Here is a 21322-nt window from a genome sequence, read left to right on the forward strand (position 1 = left end):
TTTCTCTTTTAGTAAAAGTTATTACACAGGAATAGTCTGAACATTTATAAACTTGTATGTTAACATCCTGTGGGGGTGGGGCCCAAATACCTTAGAACGGTATGACGGAAAATAATAGTTGTTTGGGAACCTTGACTTTTTCAAACCGCGGTATACCTTGGCCTAGTAGAAACAATATGTATTGTGTATAGATGTAATGTAATCTAGTTTTTTTATGTCAGCGTCTCAGAGATGCTGCTGATTCTCACCTTGGTGGCGTCCTCTCTAGCTGAGCTCCAGCGGGCGCGCTGACTCCTCCTGCCCACGCCCCCGGCCAAAGCGTTACAGAAGGGGTCCAGGTGAGTGGTGGAGCCGTGTGGGAGCGACCCCCCTCCGTGGTGGGAATACCTCAACTCCAGAGCGCTGCCGGGCAGCGAGCGACTGCACACAAAGAGATAGGGAGATAGCAGATAAGATGAAACAGTGATTATACTGTGACGGAAAACTCCAGTAAGAATAACACAGAGGGGGATTCCAACATACCACAGATTTGTGCAATACCAAAACAAACATATGTCTAGGATATACTTATAGCCTATATATAAAAAGGAAAATATTAAGGCGATATGGCAAAAACATTGTTTTTCAAGCACTGGTCAATATTGAGATTTTTGGCTATCCTATTTTGCTTCAATATCATGTCTTCTTTCATCCTTGTATAAATAAAAGGTCCAAAATGTACATTAAGGTGTATTTTTTACTTAACCTGTTTGGATATGTATACAGTATTTCTCCTATCCAACCATCTTTAATCGGCCATTATCTAAAAGAAAAATATATTTTAAACTTGTGAAGTACTTACATCAACTATACTTTCCATAATCATTCTTATCACTATTCTGAAGGTCATTGCAGAATGATTTGTACATATTTTGTCAATTGACTGATTTAAGATACCTTTTGTTCCCAAAAATGAAAATGCGTTTTCAGCATTTTGTTTTTATATATAAAATGAAAACAGGCTGTATCCTTGATCAGTAAAAACTTTGGACACTAATATGTTGGGAAAATAAAATAAAGATTTTGACACTTGCATTATCCAACAGCCTTAAAAAGTAGGCTACATATAATAGAATACAATACAATACAATACAATATACTGTATGTTGAAACCTGGGGATTTTACTTGGATTTTAATATATATATATATATATATATATATATATATATATATATATATATATATATATATATATATATATATAGTGCACTGTACTCCTATTAACAGGTTTGCAGAAGTCTAATTATAGAAAGTGTCAAGGTGTGCAGATGAGAAAGTGAGAATCAGAAGGGCTAGATCGTTCATGTGTGTTCATGCACACAGTCAATTAGTTTTTTTTTATATATCAACACACTGTCTTAGCTCTGTGATTGCTGACAGCATTAAAACCCTCCAATGTAGAGTGATTCATATCTACAGTGTCTGGTTAGATAAGGTTCACACTTGGGCAAAAGGCCTCGTCCGATAGTAACCGTTAGTGGTGGAGACGTCTTAAAGCCCCTGTAAACCCGGGGTAAACTTTACAGAAATTTGGTGTAGATGAGGCGGGCTATATGCTCTGATTCTTATGAAACAGTAATTTTTCAAAAATTTTAACCAATCACAGCAGTTTTCTGCCCGAACTTTCTATAAAAACAATGACTCAGTGCGGTTACATGGCACAACCAGATTGGATTATCACATATATCGAACAAGATACTCAACGGACCGTGTCACTTGTCTGAGTATACATGGCCTTTCAGATATCGGATAAATGTCCAATGCATGGCTGTCTCCACTATGCTAGGTGGCGCTGTAGCCCTTTCAACCATGCTTTCAACAAGTGTTGAAAGAGCCACGTCCGGTTCTCTTCCGTCAATAACCCATGGTGTAGCCTATCACGCGCAGGCACACAAGCACAGAACGAGAAGTCCGATAAGCGATGTCCGATCCCTGTATACATGCAGAGAGAATGCCGACAACGAACGACTTATCTAGGTGTTCTTATCCGACATCTCTTGTCCGTTATTGTGCCGATTTGTGTGCGAAGTAGATCGGATAAAGGTGTTTACATGCAGTTTAAAAGTCCTGTTGAAGTCTTATTCGTTTAGTTACCCGATTATGAGTCTGCATGTAAACGCACTGACTGTTGCCATGTAGACCGTTTGATATGGCCACGCCCACACAGTCCTGTCAAACAGTGTGTAGACAGTAAAAAAGCATGTTTTTAAACTAATTTTTTAATATTTTTGAACACTGATTTTAAATCAGATTTTTGTAAAAGCTTATTAAGACACCCAACTTTGGTATTATATATTTATTTTGAACTATTTTAGGTTTACAGAGGCATTGATGTCTAAAATTTAACCAACCTGGAATAAGAGCCGCCTGGCCTCGCTCTCAGCTGATCTAACTCCACCTGAATCCGTTCCAGCTCCGCTATCAGTTGGTCCTTTGAATGAAAAATGAGACAGATATTGTGTGAAAACAGAAAATACGTTTTTACTAGCTTCAACTAAGAATGAAATGCCTAGTAGGTGAAGGCACCTTGTTTGCCAAGAGATCGTCCTGGAGTTTCTTCATGTTAGACAGCTCCTCAGATAGGGCGTTCTGTAGATGTGAAGAATTCCAAGTTTTATTACTTCATAATAACAACAGTATATTCCTGATGAGTTGTGTTAAAAGTGGGTAGCAAGGACGATAAAAAAAAAGTGGGATTGTGGGATTGAAAGCTGCACAGGAGAATTTTGATTCAAATGGAAATTAGTGAAAAACAACCAAAAATCTTTAAAAGACTAAAAACTATACATGAAACACAACATTGTCTAGACAGTTTTTTATTAGTTAATTTGTGTGTCAATAGCCTTGTGTGAATTGACCCTGTGTGAAACTGCAGGAATGTATATGGGGGGATAAAGGGTACACATCGTTATGGTCATGATGAGGGGAATGAGACACTTTCTGTTTCATATTTAATTTCTTTTTTTAAATGATTTGTGAATGTTTTTTGCACCTTTTCTTCCAGGGCAGCCATCCTCTCCTTCAGATGGAGCTGCAGTCTCTCGTTGGACTCAGACAGCAGCTTGTCCACCGTGTCCGACAGACGCTTGTTGTGTTCGTCGTTCATTCGCTCCCTCTGCCTCGCCTGAACGGGAGAGAGAATATTACCCTGCATTCCAATCCCCATACTTCCCTGCTATTTAGTATGGTAGAAAAGGATTGAGGATCTCCCAATTCTTCTGGTCAGCTTTAGCATGCGCTATTACATCAGGTCAGGAAATTTGGAGTGGAAATCAGAAAACTGGTAATAGCATAATAGCTATGGTATTTACACCGTATATATTTTTCAGCGAACACACAGTCAAACTGGAAGCGGATCATGAGGTGATATTCACTGATTGACATAAAATGAAATTTTGACAACAAGCATTCTCCAGAATTCCTGACTACCTTTAATCAATGGTTAGACCTGATTTGTGGTATGCCATGCATTCGTTCTGTTTTGACTTTGTTGTAGAATAGGAAAACAAAAACCATTAAAAAAAACCTAAACACGTTGCTTAACTGAGAGCATGATACATAGATTTATATCTAAACGTGCACTGTCATATAGAGGGTTTTTAGAAAATGAGTCCTTCTTTGTGTTGCCTAAAGCCTTGACAAAAGGAATGGCACGAAAGAGAGGGGGAGGATGAAAAGAGAGATGGAAAAAGCGTGTGTGACTCACCCTCTGTAGCTCCTGGTTCTTCTCCTCCAGTTGCGCTTCCATCTGTCGCAGTCGCTCCTCAAAGTTGCCATGACGCTCCTCGGCCTGTGTGATTTGATAGGAAGTTAGCAGGGTTAAGTGGGTGAACCGTGTATACAACCATCTTTAACGGCAATTATCTCAACATTAGTTTTTTTTTCTCAATACTCTGAACCAAAAATCTCAACTACTAAAGCACTTACATCAACACAACTTTCCACAATTATTCCTCATATTTTTTGGAAAATTTATAAATCGAAAACAGGCTGTTTCCAAAATATGTCCTGTTGGAGTTTAGACACTAATATCTTGTAAAAGTGAAATCTAGATTTTAACTGGCTTTATTCGAGATCTAGATTTTTATTTTTTTTTAAAGATGAACATTTATACATATTTAGTTAGATATTGCTATATACTGTATGTGGCGTGCACATTTATTCAAACGTTTCTGAAACAATTGATATTTATTTGTTAATTTGTCCCCGTTCACCTGCAGTGTCGCCTTGAATAGAAGCAAGTGGGGTTGGAGAGTGATCTAATAACCACAAAGGAAACAGCTTGTTGACCGAGTCTAGCAATTAGTTAACATGCCTGTACAGATCATAGTGTAACAGCGGAGTTTGTTTGCTTAACAAGTCATTAATCTTCTCCTTCCAGGGATACGCCACCCTGCCCTAACATGTAAGGATATGACTGAATGATTGTGTTTACTGGAATGCCCGAGGTTAAAGATGTTTAATTCAATCAATTAAATCAGTCAGTGAACCGTAGGAGATCCTGTTCGTTGTACGGTTCTTGACGTGCCGATTGCCCATGGTTCAAATATCTGTTGCCGACTCTTTGCTTTCATCTCTGTTGTTTGCTTGGGCAGAATTGGCACCTCTTGATGAAAATATTTGCCGTTTATCTTTTACTTGGAAATCTCATCTTATGCACCCCCCCTCGCGCCCCCCCCCCCCCACCACACACACACACACACACACAGACCTTGTTGAGTGCTGCCACTCTCTGTGCGAGCTGGGCCTCGATCTCCGGCAGTGTCTCGGCCCTCTGTAGAGTCTGCTGCAGCTTCTGCTTGGCATCATCCAAACGTTCCTGGAGCTGCCGGTTCTTCTCTTCGCCCTGCAAGAAAAAAAAACAATTGGTGAGGAGTGTGTGTAACGATCGCAGAGGGGCCAGCAGACATGATTGAAGCCACTGGGGAAAATAGGTGGTTCTCTCTTAAATCTTTTTTAAATATAGTTTTTAGCTGGGTGGAATTTATGAATGAGAGTTATTTTTTAAAAAACATGACCAAGCTTCCAATCAACGGCAGACACACACACACACCTGTCTGTAGAGAGAGTCCTTGCTGGCCAATTCGTTCTCCAGTTTGTCTTTTATGTCGTGGAGAGACGTCGCCTCCCTCTGGGCACTCAGGTACCTGAAAACCACACCAAAGGCGTTTATTTTAGTTTAGTTTAGTTTAGTTTAGTTTAGTTTAGTTTAATTCCATCACATAGATACAAAACATCACAAACATAACGTAAAAATAGTAAAAAAAAACTAAAAAAAACAAGTTGTAACCTTGAGGTCCTTTATTTACACAGTTTCATCGTTTATACTCAATACAGACCGATAAGGTGTAGGTTGAACCATTTGGTTGATTCATCTACCCTTTTTACGTTCTCTTTTTTCTCTCTAGGTCTCTCAGAATCTTATCAATCTTTTATCTATCTATTTTTACTATTATTTGTATTACAGTTTTTTTCGATTGCTAACCCACAGTGGGCACAACTGTAGCTCAATGTGCAAAACTATAACTACAGTCTGCACTACCAACAGTCACTGGAGCTGAACAGTTCACTTTACCTGCAAAATAGGCTCAGCGCAGCAAACACTATGAACCAGCCTCATTGAGATAACACATACTGTCACTCAGAACACACTCAGAGTAGAAACACTAGCATCAAACCCCAATACTCAAATTACAAACTTTTAATTTTTACAGTTTTGAATAATGTGAGTTACTTCACACAAATTAGGTAAACAAAAATAAATGAAGATCAGAAGTTTGCTTCAATAGATACATCTTTTTATTTCATATTTTATTGATTACATTTCCAAATGTAGTATGTATCTGTGTAAATATTCTATAATTGTAATACAGAAATCAATTCCTGTTATGTTGTCATTTACTGTAAGGGTGCAACTCTTGCGTTTTTGTTTGCTTGAAATTCGTATTACAGATGCAACTTTAGATCTTTGCAGATTGGGTTGCACCCTCAACACTGCCTCTCTCAATGAGAGACCATGATTCACAACAGGGTCTATCAGTGTTGCCCTTACTGTACTTCATAAGAAATTACAGCTCAATGTCTTCTAGGTCTTCCTCCACACATCCAGTCTCACTGCTTCTCTTCTCCCTCCATCAACCTGGCTTCCTATTTTTGAGCTTTCCTTATACTACAGTATGTTCACTAACAAGTCTAAAACAAGACACCTTCTTAGTGTTTCAGTTGAAATTGCAATCTGCAGTGTTTAAAATGCACTAGGCTGAAATCTATTCTGTTTTGAATGTGTGGTCTACAGTTGTGACAGCAGTGTGTTAGCATTTGAACAAAGTGCTAGAAATACACAGTGTTGTGCAGGCTGTGGTTAAGCCATGAGATAAGTGTGTAAAGTTTTGAAAATTATGTTTAAGCAATGAAAAACGAGCTACAGTTTGGTCCACATGAACCGCTAATGTGCATAGTGTAGTTAGAGTTTTGCACTTGTCGTTCCAGTTGTGCCCACTGTGGTTTAGCAATCGAAAAAAAACTGAATTATTCATTCCTGTATGTTATATACGTACATATGACATATTAACACACATAGTATGTGCAAAGTGCGTTTATGTAGGCAGATTGAGTGAGTGGGTAGCCCATTTCTGAGGAGGGTTCACGGAGACACAGACCTGCGTTCTAACGTGGTGATCCTCTCCTCCATGTCTTCCCGTTGGCACAGCGCCTGGGGAGAATTAAAAGGAAAAACACACATGTCAAGATTTTGCTGCATACATAGAAAGGAGAGAAGAAGAGCAAACAGAGAAAGGGCAAGTGTCGAGCTTACTGCAAGTACAAGAGTTGATCAAAGAGAATTCACAAGGCACGAATAGCCATCAGCTGAAGAATGTTAATGACCGGTTGAAACTGGTTGTTGACAGATTTTAAGAGCATTCACTTATGCAGTTGCACAAGTCAAAGAGTCATGAGTGAGCAGCCAGCAAGTGTGAAGGAGGAGACATTAAAGCTATAGTGTGTAACTTCTGTCGCCCCCATGAGGAATTCGGAGTAATTTCAACAACACTTTCTGCGCGTCTACATGAGGTAAGCCTTCAGTGATCGTGCATGGATTTCTATACCTGCAGTACATCCAAGTTTTTTCCTTGCAGCGGAATCAAAAACTGAAACATTTGCACCAGTGTCAGGGGTTGACACCAGCTTGTAAATGCTGCCATACTGACAAATACAGAAAGAGTGTTGTGGAGCTGATAGGCTTAATCAACTTTGTGTCAACTCATTTGGCGATGGCTTGAATGTAACCGACATAAGTTTATATAAAAAAGTTACACACTATAGCTTTAAGGAGGAAAAGGTTTGCTGAGTAAACTGGCTCTCTACTACATCTGGTACAAATCTGCTCTACACGCCTTTCAATCATCTCCGAGTACACTGACTGATAAACAGGGCCGCGTCCATGTGAAAACGACTGCAGCTCCAGCAATGGCACTGTCACCATGGCTACAGGGTAGGGGCTATTGAGTGTGTGTGTCTTGTGCGTACAGTAACTGCCGCCACCACTGCTAGTGCCACTGTGACAGACACGCATACACGCACACACACACACACACACACACACACACACACACACACACACACACACACACACACACACACACACAAGTCCCACCTCTTTCACATCCCTCTGGAGCTTCTGGTTGGCCTCCTCAGATCGGGCCAGCTCCCTCCTCGCCGACGTCAGCTGTTCCTCAATCTCACCAACCTGACAGGAAGTGACATAACATATAAATGATTTAAATGAGTTATCTCAACAATAGATAATTTGTTGGCTCAAATGACAGTTTTCCTTAAACCTTAAGAGTTTTAGTTGGCCTCAAAACTCAAAAATCTAATGAAGATGCCTTGAAATTTTCAGTTTTCCTAACTTTTTCATTTTTACAGTCTTGTGATATTTATTGATGTTTGTTTTAGGTCTAAGTATTAGACCATAATAATGTGTCTAAAGGAATACCTGTCTGCACATTAGGGCCAGTCTCTCCTTCAGTTGTCCCAGCTCCGACCGCTGCCGCTCTATCTCCGTCTCTCTCTGCCGGTCCACCTCTGGGTCATCCAAGATGGAGGACGGCCCGTTGGGAAGCCGCTGAAGGAAGAGAAAATGTTAGTTGTGATTGCTATTTTCCATGGAGAGGAATTGCATCTAATATAATATATACATATTATAAATATAATGACTGAAAGTTGGCCTTGTTGAGTCAAGTTCCTTATAATGCATTTACGTTTCTAAAGTTATACAAGAAACGCTTTGCGTTACCGTTACCTCTTTGCCGTTTTCCAGACCTTGCTGCCGTCGCTTGATTTGTTCCTTTAAAGTCACAACCTGAAACATCAGCAGAGAGTCCGTCAGTAATTCATTCAAACTCATTCAAGCTTTATTTAATCTCAATAAATCATTTACAATGATGTTGAGAGTAAGGCACATAAGAATTACATAATAAACAAGCTAAACAAACAAGTCAATAATAAATGTTTTTATCCATTTCAATTAAATAAAACAATTAAAATAAAAACTAAAATAACAACAATAGGATAAGAACAAGAGTCCGATACAAAAGTAATATAAAAACACATTTCATGGTGATTCACCAAAACTTGTGACAAAAACAGAATGGTGGACTCACCTCTTGAGACGAGGACTGCAGTTCATCCTCCAGCGTGGCCACTCGCTCCAGGGCGACCCGTAGCCTCTCCCTCACCTTCTCGTCCAGGGCTTTGTGGTGCTCGAACAGGGACTTGAGGGCCTTGAATTACAGTGTTTCACAATTGCTTAAACACATTTCCTGATAGACTACCTCACTTTTTCAAAACCCTAAACACAAATCTCAAAACTCAAACACAAAATGCAAAATCCTTCACTTCTCTTGCAAAAGCACACTTTACCCTCAAAACAGTGTTAACTCTTCACTAAATGATGTTTTCTTTTCAAATGACAAACACACACATCATATGACTAGACATTTCTAGCACTCATTGAACACTGGTGTGCAGAATGGAAAACACTATAGTATAAATGCAAACCACTATATGAATGCTTTATCAGTAGAATTATGCCTTTGCATGTTCATACACTTTCACCTACAGTAACAACAAATACTTTACGGTTTTTGCCAAATGCTAACACACATGTTGCAGAATAGTTTATTTTGCCATTTCAAACAAACACAATGAATAGGTAGGACTGCAGTTCAAGCAATTCAGTGTGTCAGTATAAACTAAGAAACAATTACAGTAAAATTAGGGAACAATGGTAAAAAAAAACAGCGTTGTAAGGAATTGGGTGGCTGGATTATGAATCCTTTTATGGATACCGCCTCCTGTTTGCGTCTGGCCACATCGCCTCACTCAATGTCATCCTTTGAGAAGCAACAGGGAAATGATCACCTGATATCCAGTCTAAATCTCCTAATTATGGAGCGACTCAGGTTGGGCTGCACTCTCTGTGCAGGCTCCCTCATTGATAGGCCATGATCTATAACATAGTCCACTATAGTGTTCCTGTTGTATGTGTCTCCGTCTGTTGCCTTATTTGTCCTCGTAGTCCTGTCACTCTCTCTCCTCCTCTTCCCCTGACTCTTACTGTTTCAGAAAGGAGCTGAGTTCACCTGGGGTCTATTTGTAGTGCTGAGGTTTAGACTGATTGGTATTCAATTAGTTTAATTTATTTTCAAGAAGTGTGTTGGAGAATTTCAAACACAGTGCAAAGCATATATCGTGTTTGTAGGGTTGGTGCTTTGGTTTAGGGCATAGTTACAAAAGTTAGAGGTTGTGGTCATAGCAGTCACTTTTAGTGTCTACAGTATTCGGCAAAAACTGTATTTGTACCAAAATGTGCAGTCTACTGTAAATCACAGCAAACAGGAGCTCATCTCTGACCCTTCTATAGCTAACTGCACAAAAGCCTTTTGAGTTTAGAAATTTGATTGGCAGTGTGTTCTGTGTGAATACCATGAGAGAGAATTCAGGAAGAGTGTGCAAGATATGGAGAATTGTGTGTAGTGTTGTGAGAAATGTGTGTTTTCGAATGAGAATATGAGTCTAAGGCAGGAAATGTGTTTGGAGTTCAGCAGAATTGGTTAAGCAGTTGGTAAATTAGTTTCAGATTGTGCACATTGTGTCTGATGTTCCAAAAAATGTGTTCAAACAAGTCACAAATGATTTATTCGGAATAACCCCTTGAGATGAACCCACCTCGTTTTCAAGGAGGTCCTTAAAGGTGCACTGTGTAACTTTGGGTGTGTCTGAGAAGTGAACATTTTCACATAACTCAATAAAAAAACATTCCTCAAAGGAAAATTGGATCCATGGAACATTTTGAAGTTAGAAAGCCACCTTAGAAGTAACCGTTTCACGGTTGTGGTTTACAGCAGCGGGGCCCACAGTTTTGTTTATAAACATATTCTAGTATTACGTTTGGTTCTAGGTTCCCCTAAAAAATTTGGTATTGATTTATGATGATAGAATTATCCAATATTAAAACCATGAAATCTAGAGAAAATATGTTTTGTGAACTGTGTAAACAAATCCCCCTCCCCTGAAACTGCATAGTGCACCTTTAACAACATAAAAGTACAATAACAACATATTTAGAAGTTATTTCTTTACATACATTGAGGACCTCCACCTCACTGGAGACCCCCTGCCTCTTCACCACCGTCATCCTCAGACTGCGCTCGTGACGGGACACCAGGCACTCCAGATGTTCAAGCAGCAGCTAAAAAAACACATGTGGTTAACATGACAATGCAATAAAACCTCCCCACATTTTTACCTTGTATCTGGTTAAAAATGGTCCAAGGTGATAACGTTTAGAAAATGCATTGTAGCAGACCTATGACATGATAATTTTTCACAAATGTAGTAACCTGCATATGTGGTAACATGAGAGGGGATATGCAAAAAGATACATTTCAATGTGCTTTGTATAAATTGATCAAATTGTCTCACTCAAATTGTCATAACGTAATAACATTTCTGAACCAAGAACGTTATAACTAATAAGTTATTAGCCTATTTAAGTGGTAGACATATAAGTGCACTAACTCGTGTGTTGTTCCTCTCTGCTTTCAGCTCCGCGATCTCCTCCTCTCTTTCCAGCAGTTGTTCCCGACAGAGGTTCAGCTCTTTGGTCAGCACTGCAAACTCCTGCAGGGTCACAAGAGGGCGCTGTTATTGGAATTCCTGGAAACTCAAAGTGTGAGGTTCACTGTGTAATAGAGTTATTTTATAATGAAGCAATTTTCAACTTTCCTTCACCTAGCCACGTCTGCCTCAAGTGGTGACTGCAGACGTTAACTTGGCTCAGCTAGTTGGTTTTACAGGTGGAGGGATAAGTAGTAAGTCGTATGAATGCATTCCATTGCATTGCATCTATATTTTTTTGGAGCATTTTATCCAACAAATGCTGACCTGATCCGTGGTGACTAAACTAGAAATACATTAGCGTTAGGGTTTTCCTCTTCTGACTTTGGCCAGTAAAAAACAAAGACGACTAATTATTTAAAAAAACACACAAAGAAACCGTTGATTGTAAACATTTTGCTACCAACATTTCTCTAAAAAATGTTTTGACAAATCCTGATTCCATGAATACATTTCAATGCAATAAACAAACTTGTAGCCACATTTGAAACTCTGCCAAACAGCATATACATTATAATCTTTGCCATATTGACCACAAAAGTGCTCACAGTTACGAGCAGCTCGCAGTCTTAAGCCAGGCCTTGATATACAGTAAAGTCTAACAACCAGCTTTATTACACGTGCTGCACCTGAAAATTGGTTTAATTGCGCTGTAATCCCGACTGTCTGTGTGTTCGCCCACCATTAAAACAAATGCCTCGAGGTTAAAATGGAACCAGGCCAGTGCAGTGTCATGTTAGCGGCAACCCAGTTGGAAATGAGCAATTTAACCTAATTATGTATAATGTGAGGTAAGCTGCATGGTGGTTATGATTAAAATATGTTTCTTTTAGCCTAATTAAACGCCGGTATCCATGGAAACACATCAACAAAGACAGAATGAGTGATACTATCGGGTCTGGTGTCACTTGGACTTAAAGCTGCAATCGTTTGTCTCGCTGAGATGATGTCTCTGATCATAACAGTCGACTGAACTCCATCTCTCTCACACACACACACACACACACACACACACACACACACACTATGGCATGCATGGCCAATCGTCCCTCCATCTCATAGAGTTATTTTCCTATCTTTATTCTTCGATTTGAGAGCATGATTTATTGTTTTCATGTTCAGATTTTTGTTATTCTTTCCCTCAGACTCTGCCCCCACACTCCAATTGCTCCTGCTTTCTCTCATATTTACTCTGCTTCTGCTCAAACCCCCGCCCCCATGAGCAAAAATGGACCGTCAAAGTAACTAAGATGATTTTCTGTCACAAAAAACAATAATGTTTTCTGAATCTGAATCTGGATCTGCGTGTGAGGAGAAGAACCAGAAAATCTGTGTGAGTAACATAAACCCTGCATTCCAATACCTATATTTTGCTGCTAATTAGTATGGTAGAAAAATATTTAGGATGTCCCCATTCCTGTGGTCAGATTTAGCATGCTTGAAAATGCCTACTACACCCAGTCGATATTTTTAGTGTTGAAATCAGCATGCTTTTTGGACGATTCTGACCCACAATCCAGTTCGAACTGGAAGTAATGTCCCATCAACGGAGACTCCGGATGAGAACACCCAGGGATGCGACGGATATAAAAAAAAGTAGCAAGATCAAGGCGCAGTGTTCTGATGAAAATAAGTAAAAAGTAGCCTATGTCCCAATGTTGTGCCTACTGCATGCTAACTCGATACTTTTTATGATCAGCTGTAATATGTAGAATAGAAAAAAAATAAAGAGTATGCAATTTGGAACGAAGGGTATATTTGAGGGGGAGGCAATATATTAATAATATATATTAGCACAAACATAGAGTTGTGAACAAGCAGAAGCAGAGTTCATCTGAGAACAAGCACGAGCAATTTGGGTGTGAGGGCAAAGTTGGAGAGAAATAATGACAAAATCTGAATATAAAACCAATACGTTAAATAATGTTCTCAAATCGAAAGATCGCACACACTTGTATAAAGATAGAAAAAATAACTTCATACACCTGATGTGTGATCGTTACGTGATAACACACATCACAAGGAGCACACGGCGAACACATGTTAACCCAATCATGTGTGTTTTAAAAAAAAATCTTATGCAAACGAGCCATTTAAGAGCGGCCATGCATGCGCGGCACTGCTGCTGTCGTTATCTTTACTATGTGTGTTAACAGTGATCACTTCCTTACCCATACAGGCCTTTTGCCTAAAAAATGCATTTAAAGGGTTCAGCATGTGCAGCCTGTAACGAGCCTCCGAGCCTTGTGTGTGTGTGTGTGTGTGTGTGTGTGTGTGTGTGTGTGTGTGTGTGTGTGTGTGTGTGTGTGTGCGTGCTCACTGGGCTGAAATAAGGGTGAAAGGAAGAAGCGTATTTGGAAAGATGGAGGAGGGAGGATAGCTGTGTACAGATGGCGCATTCAGGGCCCGCAGGATATCCTAATTCTGGGATTAATTCATGTAAAAGACACATGATATCACAGACTTTTCTTCCCTTTTTCTTATGCTTCTCTTTCGGTCGCCATAATGTTGGTTTGGATACACCATGCAAATCATTCTAGCTCTGGCATTCACCATTCACACTTCTCATTTCCACATACATACACACACACACAAACACAGTCCTGCCACTCTTCCATTTCAAACTCCCCCTGTCACAACGATACATACGTACAGTAGGCTACATGACACCGAAAACAGACTCTTATTAGTATGCAGCAATATGCAAATGGGCCTTGATTTTTTCGTCTGTGTGTTTGCTGTCGCTCCATCCATCCCTTTCTCCTATTTTTCTCTCTTGGCAATATCCACACGCGCGCACACACACACACACACACACACACACACACACACACACACACACACACACACACAAATACAGATGAACTCACTGAACTCATCTACTGGAGAACATGTTACAGCCTCGCATGTGTCCCTCTTTGTGTCTGTGTGTGTGCATGCCTGTGTGTGTGTGTGTGTGTGTGTGTGTGTGTGTGTGTGTGTGTGTGTGTGTGTGTGTGTGTGTGTGTGTGTGTGTGTATGTGTGTGGGTGTGTGTGTGTGTGTGTGTGTGGGTGTGTGCCATATTGATCTCCTCTCTGTGAGGTAATATGGCCCTTTATTGTCAAGTCATTCTCCGTTAGAATGTGCACGCTTAGTACATCTGTTATTCCATTTGTATTTTCCAGGCATAGCGGCCGGAAGAGAAAAATAGGTACAGCTAAAAACAGGCATCTTTACCGCCGGCGCCCAAGGCACCTAACAATGACTCCTGCCTGAAAATAGAGACAGAGCGCTCCTTTGTAGAGTGGAATTACAAAATGATTAGCTCTCGAGCACTGGGACGTGGGATAATGTAATAATTGGTTTATGCACAACAGGGGCAAATGCAGCTTCAGGTTTTTAGGTAGAACCAGTTTGTGCTTCCTCAACAATCACAAAACCAAGCATCCAATTTTAGGCGACATATGTATAATGATCATTGAAAATAGCTGCTCGGAAAGTACTGTATTTCCTCCTTAAAGACTGTGTTAAGCTAAAATTCATTTTTTTCCAACAACAATAAATAATATTGTTAGTTCGACTTTTAATGAGCTTTTTTTTTAACCTGTAAGTATATACATTGCAGTCTTATTCTATCTTTACATTTGTAGCATAGTTTCTGAACTTTTAACCTCTCCGACAGCACAATAAAAGAGTCGGACTCAGCGCCACCTGCTCTGGCTACAACATTAAAATCCTGCTAACAGGTTAACACATCAATAATTCAATACTGTGAAAGGAGCCATTTTCACTGTGAGTACTGTTGACACGCAACATTCTACTGGTAATACTCTTCAGATTTAGAACTGCAGGATTTCTCCTACTAGTGAGATTTCAACATTGCTCCTGTGTTAAGTTAATCTTGGATTATTTTATTCATACAATATAATATAAGAATGTGTTCATTTAGTTGCTAATTTAAATAACGTGCTGTCAAACAGGGATCCCTTACTGACGCTGTGAAGTAAGGCTGATGCTGTGACCAGGTGCTCAAAACATGTAAATAAGTAAGCCTAAGTAAGTACTATTTATTTTCTCATTAAATGTTTTTCAGCTGGGAGTTTTTATTCAGTGAGGCAAATGGATATCGTGATATTGGGCTATATAAATAAAACAGATTTGATTACTACATATAATTATATACAGTGGTTGTACATTGTGAATGTTTTGTGGGGTTCTGATGATTTGCCATTAATTGGTACTGTTAAGATTGAAGCTTTTGAGCTGAATAGATATGACTTCTTTATATTTGATCATGAGACTATTTGCACGTCCCAAACTATACTTCGATCTACCTCAAATTAAAGGAGCAGTTCACTCTAATAACTATACACCAAATGTTCCAGTCAACACTCCAATGAAGTCCTTATAAAGAACCACAGAACATACAGCACATTCATACCAATACTACTTCTTGCTTTTAAAAGCATTAAACACCAAGCAATGTTCCTAACGCAGTTTAACATCATATCCAATCATCTCTAGAACTGTCAGTGTGTGTGTGTGTGTGTGTGTGTGTGTGTGTGTGTGTGTGTGCGTGTGTGAATGCGAGCGTGCATGCTACTGTAGAATGCGGATACAAAAGAGCTGATGATAATAAATATTGCACTATAGCTTTATAACGGTATATAAACCTTAAAAAGTATTGTTTTTTATTGCCCTCCCTCCGACACATTGATGTTAGACAGAGGGGTATGCTGTGGTGCTCGAACCTGTGGCAAGGCGATGGACAGCTGCCTGGATAGCGACTCCTTCTCGTGTCCCAGCTCTCTGAGGCGGAGGTGGGCCGTCCCCAGACAGTCCTGGGTATCTCTCAGGCTCTCCAGTAGCCGTTCTCTCTCCGTCAGCATGTTGACCATCAGAGACTCCAGGTTGCCCGTGCTGCCTCCTTCATCGCTGCTGCCCCCACCACTATTACCACCACTTCCACTGGCACTACGGCTAGTACCGTAGCCCCCTATACCCCCTACCCCCCCTCCGCTACCGGCCGGGGAAGACGAGCCCCCACCCCCACGCCCGTCCTCCGAAATAGTGGGCATCACCTCGCACATCATCTTGAGGCCTTTATGTGAGAGGCGTTGTTTTGAGAAGCTTGTCTAGGAAGTCTTGTGTATAGTGAAGGGGCTGGCTTGTCAAGAAACAGTCACTTTGTTTGGGTAAAGGGGGCGTTCCTCTCCAGCTGATTGGGTGAGGGAAAAGAGTGCTGGGCGATATGTGAGAAGCTTGTTGGCTTGGACACTGGAGCCCACTGTCAATATTTTTTTGTTCGACCAGATATAATTGGTTGAGATGAAAAATCTCTTTTCCAAAGGATGACCTGGCCAAGAAAGCAGCACTGTCTTTGTTTTGGGTTAGGGTTCGTTCCGTTCAAGCGGATTGGGTGAATAAAACGAGTGATATGGGCGGCAAGGAGGGCTCAAAGGTTTGTGGGTTTATGAGTGACAGAAAAGTGGTTGGAAAGGATTTGAGATAAGAGATAAGTTCCAGTGTTTTTTTCAAGGGGGAGATTTAGTATAGGGTGACTGGGGGCACTGTGGGGTTCAGTGTAGGGGTTTGGGTTGGGGTGTAGGGGGGTGAGAGGGGGAGAAGTGCAGGTTTGGTGGTCGACCTCTGACCCCCAGCCCCAGACTTCTAGTCAGATGAGAGACAAACCTGGGAAAAACAGAAGAAGAAAAATGGAAGTTGTTTTAGATAAATATGAACAATGGAGTAAATCTGGCGAGGCCCGTCACTGTAAAATTTAGGATATAAAAAGTTAGGATAACTCAAATTTTCAAGGACACTGCACTAGATTTTGTTTAGTGTTAAGGCCCAATAAAAAGTTTAAAGGACATCTGCCGACATTTGAGCCAACTGATTATCTTTAGATGAGATAACTTATCACATATGTAAGCCTAATGGAACTTCAAGTTTTGACTTCCAAAAAGTAAAAGTTCTGCCAAATTATTCTTTGTTCAGAAGGTTTTTCAGACAGTTCTTAAACGTTTTTTTCAGACAGTTCTTAAACCATTTGATTTTTGAATCAACATTTTGACCGACTTTGTTTTGTTTATCTGTCTGACAGAGAATTACAGTTTTTGTTGTAAAAATCTCACAATGTAGAACTCAAAATTTGAAGTGTCTAGGCTACATATGAAATATATACTTTCCTTCTTTATGAATGATCGCAACAGAAGATGATTAGCTGCCTCAAATGTAGGCAGTTTACCTTTAGAGCTTAAGAGTTTAAGTAGGCCTTAAATCACAGTAATCTAGTGAAGACAGCAATTGCATTGAAATGTTTCCATTTGTACAGTAAAATACACACATAACGATAGCAGCAGGTTGCCCAGCAGGTTGGTGATTTCTCATGCCATCACTCACATTCATTCACACACACACACACACACACACACACACACACACACACACACACACACACACACACACACACACACACACACACACACACACACACACACACACACATACACCTTTCTCAGGCAAACCTCTCTCTCACACACACACACACACACACACACACACACACACACACACACACACAGACACACACACACACACACACACACACACACCTTTCTCAGGCAAACCTCTCTCACACACACACACACACACACACACACACACACACACACACACACACACACAGAATAACCATTGCTATTGCAGCAGAAGAGCTGTCTCCAACCCACTGACTGGCAACGCGATACTCAACAACGTCTGGACCAATTCATCCATCAGTGCATGTCTCGAGTTTTAGGCTATAAATCCGGGCGCCCACAGTCATAATGGTAAAAATGAATGCGCGTGATGCACGTAAATGACCCGTGAATTGTAGCTTTACCTCAACAGCTTATAAAAAAGCCGTCAAGCAAACATAGAACAATTAGCAGTGGGCCTTGTAGGTATAGCCTATTGGAGAAAGACGCGGCGCTGTTTCATACATTCATGTGGAGAGGGAAAAAAGGGTGTCATCATGAATTGTAATTACGGTCTGTATCCAAGAGGAAATAGGCTTCTTTGTAACCCATCCGTGAATATATTATGGGTGTATTAAGGAGGCTTATAATCCTTACAGTGATCAGACTGGAGATGAGTAGCTGTCTTAACAGAATAAATGGCCTAAATGGAGGAAAAAAACAGCCTATTTTTATGCACGTCGGGGCTGCACAGGATATAGCCAGCCTCACACACATACACCGCTATCACATCATGGTGGGAGGTGCCAATCATCCTGTAAATGATGATGTAGGCCTAATTAACGGATGGAATCACACGATTTTACGCAAAAAAATATGAATTAATTGGGATTTTATTCTAAATATCGGAAAACGTTGCGTTGCTCTGGCTTTTTGGCGTCTAGGCTATTTCCTTATCAACACCCCACTAGCCTACCACCCCCACCCTGAACCCCCCCCACCCCCCCTCCCCCCCCCACCCATAAAAACAGCTGGATGGTCTAGCTATAACTCGCGAGCTCGGCTGGATGTGTATAGCCATAGCAACCATCATCATGGATTTGAGTGTGTGTTTGTCTTTCTTACCCTCTCCATGTTAGCCAGAGAAAGGACCCGGTTCACTCCATCATTTGAGCATCTGCATCTCATCCCCGTTACAGCCCGGTTGGTTAGCAGCAGCAGCAGCCGTCCCCATCCCCTCCCTCTCTCTCTCGCTCACTCCGCTAAGGGAGCGACGGTCTATGCATCAAGGTAGAGGCAGGTAACACAAGCACGCTTCCGGAAACGATTTTCAGAATAAAACATGTTCAAAGACTGCTGGAACATCTGGTCTGACCAAAAGTCAGGAAGGAAGGAAGGAAGGAAGGAAGGAAGGAAGGAAGGAAGGAAGGAAGGAAGGAAGGAAGGAAGGAAGGAGAAAGACATGCATGACGAAATCAATTATGTTCAAAATGACACAATACTCCTCCCTATAGGCCTAGGTCTTAACTTTTGATAGAGCAAACATACATCCTGTTTAGGGAAAAATGTATTGCCATTTTAGTAACCTAAAATGCCTAGGCCTATACCCTAAACTATTTTTTTCTTGGCTAATTTCTACCCCTTATATTTCTCTTTTTGAAATCCGTCCATCCATCCATCCATCCATCCAGAAATGTAATGATATCATCAGTATTGTTGTACTAGCATTCATTTGACTCCACATAGGCCTACTGTATGACAATGTGACAAAAGGTAATATATTAAATATATTTAACTAAACTTAGAAGAAATAACGCTCTAGTGTAGTGAGCTACAGCAGCGGTGCCCAAACTACAGTGTATGCATCTATTATTCCTACACCATTTTTTAGTTTTTTGTTGACTTTTCTCTAATTTTGCATCTGACACTTCAGAGTTTCAAGTTTAAGTTCAAGTTCATGTAACCTTCTCATGCATCTGAAACTATTTCAGCTTCAATAAATAAATGTTTGTATTTATATAAATGTATATCATTTATATATATTATATTTATAATGGAGGCAAAAAGTGATTTACATGGCAGGTAACAGGAGACAGTCACCAACCATGGACAACTGCTTTATTCTGGACACAAATAGTAGTGCTTCCGGTCCTTTTCCGGATGTTTGTTTCTAACTTGACGACCTCCCATCGTTTATCTACCCTCATCTCTCCTCCTCGCAAAGATGCTGGGTCTTAAAGACACATGCGTATTGCAGTTAGCCTATATCATTATTACCCTTTTACATACTCGCACTGATTTTTACCTCCACTTTGCTGCAGTTTTCCACCTTAAAACACAAAAGCAACGCACACTATCAGAGCGAGAATTAAATAGTTTTTTCTTTACTGTGGTACTTGAAACTTGCAACAAAATTAAACAATGGCCCCCTCTAGCGGCTCAATAAGGGACATATAATGCAAATCTACCATAAGGTTTTAGTCCTTGTCTGTGTATTTTAGGAAAGATTTATTGATTCACATTATTTTGTGAAACTGAGAGAAACTTTTAATCAGCAATAGGCCTATACAAGTTAACAATTACAAGGCAATAAATTAGACTTGTAGTAAAATGTTACTTAATCTTACTTGAGTAATTCAAGGTTGTAAGTGAGGATCATTATGAGGAAGAGATTATTTAATTCAAACAAAATTATTAAAAATGTCGAAAAAATTCCTCATAATAATTAAATGACGCGCTGCTCATATCAGTAAAAATGTAGGCCTACCGGTCCGAAAGGGTTGATCTCTTAGCCAATCAGATCTCAGGGAAGGCGGGGCTTGTAGATAGTGACAGGAGAAGGTGTTTTGAAGGTGACGTAATGTCCTATTCTGACAGTGGTGAACAGAAGACACCAAAGAAATTCAAAATGCCCCCTAAATTACAGCTGAATAACGTTTTTATTTTTTATAGGGAGTAATCAAGAACTTGGAAATTCTGCAATACATCCACAGGGATGATACCCATGCTGGGAGACATTTACTTGTAAAATGTTATCGTTGTAGGTTATAGTTTAAACTAACATTTGCATCTCACAATGAAACAGTTAGTTCAGATCAAAAGAAAGTATTTTCGAATGCATAATCAGATATTGCATATTATATTAATATGTGTATTGTAGACTATATTTTATAACGCCCCTTAACTGATACACTGTGTGCAAAATTATTAGGCAAGTTGTATTTTTGAGGATTAATTTTATTATTGAACAACTACAGTGCTCTCGGTCAATCCAAAATGTTAAAGAACCTAAACGTTTACGAAAGTAAAAGTGAGGTTTTGTCTTTCTTACGAGAATATATATATGTTTTGCTATTACAATCTTCAAAGCCAGAAATGATATGCTACCAAAAAACATACAGGCAATGTTTTCTGAAAGGGAGGGACGTTATAAGTTAAGGGGACAGCTGAACTTCAAGGTCCACCACACACGCACAACGAAAAAGAGCTTCTGTATCAGCATCTACGGAGTAAAATTGTGGAATAAGTTAAGTGTGGAAGTACAGAAAAGCCAAAACATAAGACAGTTCAAAAACAGATATAAAGACATCATCTTCACAAAGTACAGAAATTTAGAAAAGCCTTTATAACATGGACATATGTAGACCGTAGTTTTGTAGAAT

At 40.0% G+C, this 21322-nt stretch overlaps 1 protein-coding gene across 1 annotated transcript in view; it reads right to left on the bottom strand.

Moving 5' to 3' along the window:
- Nucleotides 1-16295, bottom strand: part of ppfia3 (PTPRF interacting protein alpha 3) — a gene marked incomplete at both ends in the record, with an annotated part of 32022 nt that extends 15727 nt beyond the window's left edge. The window contains 15 exons of the mRNA XM_080043178.1: nucleotides 249-420; nucleotides 2392-2471; nucleotides 2567-2629; nucleotides 3033-3164; nucleotides 3747-3830; nucleotides 4752-4886; nucleotides 5094-5187; nucleotides 6700-6752; nucleotides 7695-7787; nucleotides 8037-8165; nucleotides 8343-8402; nucleotides 8704-8823; nucleotides 10689-10793; nucleotides 11123-11224; nucleotides 15954-16295. Coding sequence (XP_079899304.1) covers nucleotides 249-420; nucleotides 2392-2471; nucleotides 2567-2629; nucleotides 3033-3164; nucleotides 3747-3830; nucleotides 4752-4886; nucleotides 5094-5187; nucleotides 6700-6752; nucleotides 7695-7787; nucleotides 8037-8165; nucleotides 8343-8402; nucleotides 8704-8823; nucleotides 10689-10793; nucleotides 11123-11224; nucleotides 15954-16295 — 1764 coding nt within the window. The remainder of the gene's footprint in view (nucleotides 1-248; nucleotides 421-2391; nucleotides 2472-2566; nucleotides 2630-3032; nucleotides 3165-3746; nucleotides 3831-4751; nucleotides 4887-5093; nucleotides 5188-6699; nucleotides 6753-7694; nucleotides 7788-8036; nucleotides 8166-8342; nucleotides 8403-8703; nucleotides 8824-10688; nucleotides 10794-11122; nucleotides 11225-15953) is intronic.
- Between the last annotated feature and the right edge of the window lie 5027 nt (nucleotides 16296-21322).

Source organism: Ammodytes marinus (assembly GCF_949987685.1).
Source record: "Ammodytes marinus genome assembly, chromosome: 16".
Classification (NCBI taxonomy): Eukaryota; Metazoa; Chordata; class Actinopteri; order Uranoscopiformes; family Ammodytidae; genus Ammodytes; species Ammodytes marinus.